General features: G+C 37.8%; 1 protein-coding gene across 3 annotated transcripts in view; it reads left to right on the top strand.

The window, feature by feature from the left end:
- The window catches only part of SP4 (Sp4 transcription factor), a 52,839-nt gene that overhangs the window by 34,643 nt on the left and 7,945 nt on the right, over positions 1 to 10,251 (top strand). For all 3 annotated transcript variants that reach the window (XM_006779034.2, XM_015558168.1, XM_006779033.2), the window contains exons 4-5: positions 2,919 to 3,147; positions 5,647 to 5,846. In XM_006779034.2, coding sequence (XP_006779097.1) covers positions 2,919 to 3,147; positions 5,647 to 5,846 — 429 coding nt within the window. The remainder of the gene's footprint in view (positions 1 to 2,918; positions 3,148 to 5,646; positions 5,847 to 10,251) is intronic.

Genomic DNA, 10,251 nt, shown 5'->3' with positions numbered 1-10,251 from the left:
ACTGGGTACACAGGCGCTTGGATCTCTAAGGAGGTGCTAACTTAACCTCTGCCTCAGGCTACCCAGTAGGAGCTATGGAGAGATCTGCAGGTTTCTCTTCCTTGTTTGGGTTTTGGAGGTGCCCAGATGAGGCCCAGCTGTGGAGCAATGCAAGCTGCTGTGGGGCCTTGGACCTTCTTTTGGAAGTTCTGGGTCTCTCTGATTCAGCTGCAGCTTGTTAGGTAATTTTCAGGTTGCAAAGGGCCAGGCCTTTCATATGCAAAAGCCTCTGCGCACAGCTTGGATGGGGCAGGGTTTCAGGGGATCAACAGGGCGGAGCAAGCAGCTATGGCTGCTCCCCAGTACTACCCTAAGAGGCCCCGCCCTTAGGGCCCCGCCCTTAGCACCTCTGAGAGAAAGCCGCCCTCTGACGTGTTTTAAGTCAGATTATGAAGCAAACCAAAGTGTACTGCATACTGTGTTTATTGGCAATGTAGAGGCATATTCTTTCCTGTATATATCTTAAGAGATCCTTAGACATTTGTTTAGACCAGTGGTTCTCAACCTGTGGGTCGCGACCCCTTTGGGGGTCAAATGACCCTTTCACAGGGGTCAAATACATCCTGCATATCAGATATTTAGATTACGATTCATAACAATAGCAAAATTACAGTTATGAAGTAGCAACGAAAATAATTTTATGGTTGGGGGTCACCACAACATGAGGAACTGCACTAAAGGGTCACGGCATTAAGAAGGTTGAGAACTACTGGTTTAGACAGACTCTGAATTTAGTCTGTAAAGGTAATAAGTAAAGCCAAATAGGCTCAGTTAAGAATTGTGATTAACAGTAAGAAGTCTCTCCAGCCCTTGATTGCAGGTTTTTATTACAGAAATCAACAGTTTTTGTTTTTCCTGATCAGTTCTAGTAGATGACCTTATTTCATAGGCTATGTGTAAAAAAAAAACCACACACACACACACTCATTTTGAACCTGTTGGGTTTTAAGCAGAGAGCTGACATGTTAGGTCTTACATTTTAGAACAAGTCTTCTGGGAACTCTGTTAAGAATGAACTTACAGTTCATACCTGGGCGGGTAGCTCAGTTGGTTGAAGTGTCATCCCAATATACCAAGGTTGTGAGTTTGATCCCCAGTCAGGACACATACAAGAATCAACCAATGAATGAATGAATGAGTAGGACAGCAGGTCAAGTGTCTCTCCCTCTCCCTCTCTCCCTCTCTCCCTCTCCCTCTCCCCTTCTCTTTTCTCTGTCCCCCTCCTTCCTCCCTTTCTCCGTTCTTCCCATTCTCTATTCCTCTCTCTCAAATCAATAAATAAAAAAATGTTTTTAAAGAATAAATTTATAGAGGAAGGAGGGCATTGGTGGCAAGGAGACCAGTTAAGAAACTGTTGTAGTAATCAAGTAAGAGAAAACAGTGGCTTGGAAGTGGTGGAGAAATGCTTGGATCCTAGATCTATTTTGAAGGAGCAGTCAGCAGGGCATGAGATACAGATAAGAAACAAAAATAAAGATTACTCCACAGATTTTGATCTAAAGATTGATAGGTAAAATTGTATACTTTTAAGAAATATAAAATTCTGATAATGGTCAAGTTTATCATTATTTCCTTTTGTTTTTTTTGTTTTGGGGTTTTGTTTAAAAGACCCTGTGGTTCTTCTGTATTTTCTTCTAATATTTTTTGTTCTGGTTTGTTTTAGTTTTTTTACATTTAGGATTTTTGGGTTTGACGTGTTTTATTTTTTATACAAACCTGTTTGCATTTTACTTTTGTGTATGATAGGGGATTATCTAAATTTCTTTGCCTCACCCTCACCCCATGCACACCCAGATAACCAATAGTCCCAATCCAAAACATGGTTAAAATACTACATATGCAGCTTTAAAATAATCCCTTTTATTTTATACCCAGTAGGCACATGTTTATTTCTGCTACTATATTTTATTCAGTAGTAACAGTAGCTAACATGTAATGAACAATTCTGTGCTGGGCACTGTGATAAGGGATTTGTAAAAATTAACTTTTTAATCCTCATCAACTCTCTGAGGTGGAAGTATTCCTTTATAAATAGATGTTTTCTTCCATTTATATACTTCCTATTCCCACACCTGATGGGGAGAAAGTAGACTGTGTTGAAAGAAAGGAAAATTATAAAGCATACTCACATGCATGTAAGGATCAATTTAAGCCATGTAAATAGCTTTTTTTTTTTTGTCAAAGTATGTATTATTTATATTTTTCCCTGAGTGAAGAAACCAAGTTGGTATATGTGCTAACCTGAGAGGTGAAGTCTAAGCTATAGAAAATGAGTGGACAAAGTCAATGTTCTAAAAGTCTGTTTTATGATTATAGTAATAGTATGTATTAAACATAGGTGTTTTTACATTTAAAAAAACTAACTCAATGTTCATAATTTAAAAATACTTCAATAAAGAGATATTTGCTTAATTTGAAGTATTTAGGAATGAGAAAATGTCAAGTTACTTTTCATTCATTTTCTTGGAGTGAATGAGATATGTTGCTTACTGTGGAAATGGTAATAATAATGCTTTGTATTTATATAGCATCTTTCATCTGAGGATCTCAAAGTGCTTTTCAAATAATGTCTCATGAATCCTCACAACACTTCAGTGAGGTAGGTAGGTGGCAAGTATTATTATCTTCATTTTACAAATGGAGAAATTAAGCCACAAGAGGGTTAGATGATTGATGTATATAGTCCCACCAACCAGCTATAGAGGCAGCCTGAAGTAAAAATACTCTATTTTAGGAGCATTGGCATAGTATAAACCATTAACCCCTTTGCTGTTTGTACCTATTAGGAAAAATATGGTAGTTTTATAATGTTTACATTGAAATTATTGTTTTCCTTTCTTGAGTAGAAAACATAATACTCTTTTCCTCCCCACTTTTAGGTCAGCAGCAAGGACAAGATGGCGTAAAAGTCCAACAAGCTACAATAGCTCCTGTAACTGTAGCAGTTGGAGGAATTGCTAATGCAACGATAGGTGCTGTTAGTCCTGACCAACTCACACAAGTGCATTTGCAGCAAGGCCAGCAAGCTTCTGATCAAGAGGTACAGCCTGGCAAGAGGCTTCGAAGAGTTGCCTGTTCCTGTCCGAATTGTAGAGAAGGAGAAGGAAGGTAAATGCTCTATTTCCAACTCTGCCTCTCTGGCAGGCATATAATAGTTAAAGCCACGCCATTGGTTGGGTACTTTGTTCATTAGAACAGCACTAGCTTTGTAGTCCAGAGTTGAGATATAGTGTTGGTATGAAGGGGATTAAGTTGAGCTGTTCTAGGAATAGTTCTGCACCTTGTACCTTACATTTTTTTGCAATTGTTTAATTTTTTCATTTATTGTGTAAAAACTTTAAATAACTTTATTGACATAAAACTTACATGCCATACAATTCAGTCATTTAAAGTATACATTTCAATACTTCTTAATATTCTCACAGATGGATTTAGTACATCCATCACCACAATTAATTATAGCACATTTTTGTCACCTCCTAAATAAACCCTGTATTCTTTAGCCATTACCCCCCTCATTCCCACCCTTCCCAGCTCTAGGTGACCACTATAGCTTTATAGATTTGCCTATTCTGAACATTCGTATAATGTGTCACATAATATATGGTCTTTTGTGACTGGTTTTATTCACTTAGCCTAATGTTTTTTTTTGTATTAAAGCATGCATTAGCACTGTAATCTCTTTAACGAACAAATAATATTTCATTGCATGTACTATATATACAATTTTTTACTCATCCATTCATCAGTTGATGGACATTTGACATTTTTCACCCGTTGGGTATTCTGCTGCTATGAACCAACCAACCTTCCTTCCTTCCTTCCTTCCTTCCTTCCTTCCTTCCTTCTTGCTGTAAACATTCTTATACAACTTTTTGTGTAGACATATGTTTTCATTTCTCTTAGGTATATGCCTAGGAATGGAATTACTGGTTCATATGGTGACTCTAGTCTAACCATTTGAAGAACTGTCAGAATGTTTTCCAATGTGGCTGGATCATTTTATGTTCCCACCAGCACTATATGAGGGTTTTGATTTCTCTACATTATTGCCAACACTTGTTATAATCTGACTTTTTTATTATAGCCAACCTATTGGGTGTGAGGTATTTCAGGGTGGTTTTGATTTGTATTTCCCTGATGACTAATGACATAGGTATGTTTTCATATGCTTGGTGGCAATTTGTGTATTGTATATTTGGAGAAATATCTATTATCTTTTGTTCATTTTATTTTTTTATTATTATTTTGTAATGGTTCTTTATATATTCTAGATACAAATCCCTTATCAAATACATGATTTGTAAACATTTTCTCCCAGTCTGTGAGTTGTCCTTTAACTTCCTTGATATTGTCCTTTGAAGTACAAAAGTTTTTTATTTTTATTTTTTTAAATATATTTTATTGATGTTTTACAGAGAGGAAGGAGGAGCGATAGAGAGTTAGAAACATTGATGAGAGAGAAACATCGATCAGCTGCCTCCTGCACACTCCCTACTGGGGATGTGCCCGCAACCAAGGTACATGCCCTTGACCAGAATCACACCTGGGACCCTTGAGTCGGCAGGCTGATGCTCTATCCACTGAGCCAAACCGGTTAGGGCTGATGTCTAGTCTTCTTTTGGAAGTTCTGGGTCTCTCTGACCCCGCTGCAGTTTGTTAGGTAATTTTAGATTGCACAGGGCCAGGCCTTTCATATGCAAAAGCCTCTGCGCACAGCTTGGGTGGGGCAGGGTCTCAGGGAATCAACAGGGCGAAGCAAGCAGCTATGGCTGATCCCCAGTCCTACCCTAAGAGGCCCGGTGTCTCAGTGGCCCTGGGGAAATCGCTGCAAGCCCCTCTGAGAGAAAGCCCCCTTGAGTTCCTCCCACTGCCAGACAGTTCAGTTTCTTCCCGTATGAGTCTGGGTCCCCAGATACTTGCCCGGAACTGGAGTCACCTTTCTCTCAGTGGCATCCTTGCTCAGGGACAGTGATGGCGAACTTATGACACACGTGTCAGAGGTGACCCGCGAACTCATTTTTTTGGTTGATTTTTCTTTGTTAAATGGCATTTAAATATATAAAATAAATATCAAAAATATAAGTGTTTGTTTTACTATGGTTGCAAATATCAAAAAATTTCTATATGTGACACGGCACCAGAGTTAAGTTAGGGTTTTTCAAAATGCTGACACGCCAAGCTCAAAAGGTTCGCCATCACTGCTCTAAGAGCTGAGTGCTTGTGGGCAGGGTGGCATCAGTAACTCAGGTTTTCTTGGCTTGCCTCACATGGCCTGGAACCTCTGATTTATGAACTACAGGTGAGTTGGGTCAAAGGCGATCTAAACCCCAGTGTTTTCAACTTGCCCTATCCAAGGCAGTCTCAGGAGTTGGGATTGGGTGGAAGAAGGGAATTCCCTGGGGATAGAGCCTGTAACCGAGTTACATGCCCTTGATCAGAATTGAACCTGGGACCCTTCAGTCCATAAGCTGATGCTCTATCTGCTGAGCCAAACAGGCTAGAGCAGAAGAGCATCATTTAATTACTTTGATTCCCTTTTACTTTTCCATAATTATAAGCTGGGTATTTGGGAGTGTAATTATGTTTGGTTTTTGTTTCTGTTAGAGGCAGTAATGAACCCGGAAAAAAGAAACAGCACATCTGTCATATTGAAGGATGTGGAAAAGTTTATGGCAAAACATCTCACTTACGAGCACATCTTCGCTGGCATACTGGAGAAAGGCCTTTTGTGTGCAACTGGATGTTTTGTGGTAAAAGATTCACAAGGAGTGATGAGCTTCAGAGACATAGAAGAACCCATACAGGTTAGTTGGTTTCTTTTTGGACCTGTATATTCCACTTATTTTTTCAGTGCTTACATGAAAATTTTAGTGATTATTAGCTATCATATTGGAAATAATGGAAATTAAATAGAATTCACTTCAGCAGTTATATGAAAGATGTTTAAAATTTTTTAACTCATATTTTTGCCTTTCATCTACTCCATCAGCATAATTACAGATCTGGAATTTACTTCATTAGCTTATATTTTATTTTACAAGATGAATTCCAGTTTTTTGTGGCCCTTTTTTGTTTTTCGGTATCTAAGTAGATGAAAAGAGAGTTGAATTAAGATTATTGGTGATTTTTTTATTAGTTTTTGTTTTCTTACCATCCAGAGAATTAACTCAATTATCAAGAATAATAGCTCCACCTTTAGTTATTTTCTTAGTGGTTGCCTGCTTTGGGGTTATAATTTACACTTTATAACAATCTAGTTTGGATTAATACCAATTTTATTTCAATAGTATACACAAATTTTTCTCTTATATAGCTCTGCCTTTCCATCTGCTGTTACTTCCACCAGTTACATCTTTGTACATTGTGTACCCATCAACATAGGTTTAAAATTATTGCTTTGTGCAGTTGTGTTTCAAACCAGATAGGAGACCAAATGAGTTATAAATCAGAAGTGCATTTATACTGACTTTCATATTTATATACTACCTTACCTGGTGTTCTTTATTTCTTCATATGGATTTAAGTTACCATCACCTTTTCATTTCAGCCTGGTATTTCTCATAGATGCAATCTGCTGAGGGAAATGTTTTTGTTTTTATTAAACTGGGAATATCTTAATTTCTTATTTCTGAAAAATAGTTTTGCTGTACATAGAATTCTTAGTTGACAGGTTTTTTCTTCAATCTCTTTGAATATATTATCCCACTGGTTTCTGGCTTCCATGATCTGTGATGAAAAATCAGCCGTTAACTGTTATCCACAATCCCTTGTAGGTGATGTCACTTCTCTAGAGAATCTCTCTAGATTCTCTCTTTGTTTTTTACCTTAAACATTTTTATTATTATGTGTCCCACTGTGAATCTCTTTGCATTTAATCTACTTGGAGTTGTTTGAACTTCTTGGATGTGTAGGGTAGTGTTTTTCATCAAATTTCAGAAGTTTTTAAGTATCATTCCTTCAAATATTTTTTCTTTAAATACCTGAGACCAATAAATATTTTCGTTGCTGAGGGGCTCTGTGTGAATGTTGGGGCACCATTCATCACTCAGCCAGACAATTGACAACTCTGCTTTAGAGTTCACTTTCTGCTTATGCAGACCCTCAGAGGTTAGGCACAGGTGAGAGTTTGGCTATTTTGGGCCTTTACTGCCCTAAGCATGTATGTAGCCGTCTAGATTCCAGGGAGTATGTCAGAATTTTTCAATACTCCTATGAATTCCTTATCTCCCAGCTTTTGCTTTTAAGCTTTTTGTTTAGTTTATTTATTGCTTGTCCTAAATATTATTCATTGCCTCTGTCATCATGAAGTTAAAACATTTACCTATAACTGGTTTAAACAAACACATGACTGTCTCCACCCTGAATAAGACTTTTCACATTGGGCTACCACCAAGTAAGTTAAATGCAAGTCTTTTACATGGGGTCTTCCAAAGAACCACCAGACAGATCAAATAATGATCATTCTTTGGGAATGAGAATTTGAAGGAACTCTGTTCTGTTCTGTTCTCTCTGGTGGCTACCAGGCTGCTGGGAAGTAGAAAACGGAGTTAAGCAAATTAAAACACCACAAAATTTTCTGTTCTAGTCAAGCAAGATTCAGCCATTTTTCTTTAAAAAACACTCCCTGAATTATTGCAAACCTTATTTAATTTCCAGAGTCAGAAAGGGTTGGTTTTGATAGTTTTTGTTTAGTTTTCTGATTATTTTCATAGAGGAGTGAATTTTTGGAGGTCACCATCTTTATTGGCATTACCTCTTTCATGCCTTTGGATTTTGTTTCCCCTCTTTATTTCTGAAGAATTATATGGATTAGAATGAGTTGATAAGTTCTGTTTATGTCATATTGAATGATGCTGCCTATGGTTCACAATTGAGTTGAGAAGTCTGGATCTTGATGTGGTCATCTACTTACAGATGATAGTTAAAACTATTAGCTTTTAACTATCTATAGATAAGGGAGCTTTTTAACCCTTTGAGTGCCAACCAATATCCTAGGAACTATGCTAAAATTGCCAAGGCGTTTTTGCTGATTTTACAGCACTTCAGGAAATCTGCACTTAGGTGCCATCTGTCAATAAAGAGTGAACTACTAGCATCTAATAGTGACACTGCAGGAGGAGCGCAATAGCGCTCCCAGCACTTTTGGCGACTGACAGGAGGAGCTTGATCGTGCTCCCCAGCACTCTAGGGGTTAAAAAACACATTTATAATGAAATGACAAAAGGGCTTCTATATTTGGCTAGATCATTGCTGAAGGAGGAAATAAAAAATTACTATGCAAACTAATGTTCCTATAAATTCATGGACTTATATCTCAACCAGTCTCTCAGAACAGTCTATTAATCTTACTCTTTTTTGTCAGCTTTAGTAATTACCTAAAACTTCTTAAGTCTTATTTCCTTTGTAACTTCCACTCAGCCTCATCTTACTCTTAGTCATTTACTTCCAAGAAAATTTAAGCCTCATGACTTCACTCAAATGATCATCCCTTCCCCTTTTAATTTACTTTTACCCACAGGTAATCATAGAGGAGAGTGTACTCATGAAAAGATGAGTTTAGATATTCTAGGCTGGGTAGGTAAGAGTATTCAGTAGGGATTGGTGGGTTGAGGATATTGGAGGGGAGGGTTGGAGGAATCCAGAGACTACAAGTCTCTTAGTTTGAATAATGGTTTCTTAGAACAAATTAAAAAAAAATGATTTCTGTAAAAGTCCTAACCCTGGTATCTGAATGTGGCTTTATTTGGAAAGATGAAGTGATACCATGCCTAGATTTTAGGATCTACTGGGCCTTCAAGCCAATGACTGATGACCATATAAAAAGGGGAGAAGACAGAAGAGATACAAGAAAAGGCTGTGTGAGGACAGAGGCAAATTGGAGAGATGCAGCTTCAAGCCAATGAGTGCCAAGGATTGCCAGACGTTACCAGAAGGCTAGGATGAGGCAAGCAAAGGATGCTTCTCTAGAGCCTCTGGTGGGAACACTGCCCTACTGATACCTTGATTTTGGACATCTGCCTCCAAAAGAGAGAACTGTGAGAGAATAAATATCTCTTGTTTTAAGCCACCCAGTTTGTGGTATTTTCTTACAGAAGCCCCAGAAAACAAATACAGTTCCCTAGTTTGCCCCTGAAATTAATTTTAATATATAAATATGGAAGTATGTTATTGAATGACAAATTTAGAAATAACATTAATAATTCATAAAATGTTTTATACATTGTATTAGATTAGGTTTGAGGGTAACATTTTAAAAACCAGGTTATAGGCAGAACTGTGACAGCTATAATTGGCTCTTAATGGTTAACTTCCAATAAATAAGGCTATACAGTGGTTCTCAACCTTCTGGCCCTTTAAGTACAGTTCCTCATGTTGTGACCCAACCATAAAATTATTTTCGTTGCTACTTCATAACTGTAACGTTGCTACTGTTATGAATCGTCATGTAAATATCTGATATGCAGGATGATCTTAGGCAACCCCTGTGAAAGGGTCGTTCGACCGCCAAAGGGGTGGTGACCCACAGGTTGAGAACCGCTGGCTTAACAGATCTGATTTATTTCATTCATCCCTCAAATCTACAATTCCATTAGGAAACTAACCAGTGTTTTCTGAGAAAAATTACTGTTAAGAATATTAAGGAGTCATCTAATGCAGTGGTCGGCAAACTGCGGCCCCTTGAGTGTGGCTCTTCCACAGAATACCACGTGCGGGCGCGCACGCACAGTGCGATTGAAACTTCGTGGCCACACTCAAGGGGCCAAAGAGCTGCATGTGGCTCGCGAGCCGCAATTTGCCGACCACTGATGTAATGTTTCTAAATATGAATTTTCTACTTAAATTATCTTAAAAGACTCTACTATATTTTAATGATCATGTAATACAGCATGGCATTCTCTTAGTAATCTAGACAAAGAAGCAATTGTGTTTTTTGAAGTCAGTTTATTAAACCAAAATTGTTTGGATTATGTTTTTGAGATTTTCTTAGAGAAGCATTTTTCAACCTTTTTCATCTCACGGCACAGATAACTAATTACTAAAATTATGCAGCGCACCAAGAAATATCTGCCAATCTGACAAAAAGAAAGGTATAAATTGGATTTCCTCATGCTGGATGGCTATTGTGTTGGCTGTTGTCTTTTTTTTTTTTAACAATCTAAGGAAAAAGAGATCAAAATAGTGTGCCATGAAATACCAGTTGCAAACAGC

The sequence above is a fragment of the Myotis davidii genome, unplaced genomic scaffold (genome assembly GCF_000327345.1).
Source record: "Myotis davidii unplaced genomic scaffold, ASM32734v1 scaffold168, whole genome shotgun sequence".
NCBI classification, from domain to species: Eukaryota; Metazoa; Chordata; class Mammalia; order Chiroptera; family Vespertilionidae; genus Myotis; species Myotis davidii.
Note: the sequence above shows the minus strand (reverse complement) of the source record. Positions and strands in the feature narration are given on the sequence as shown.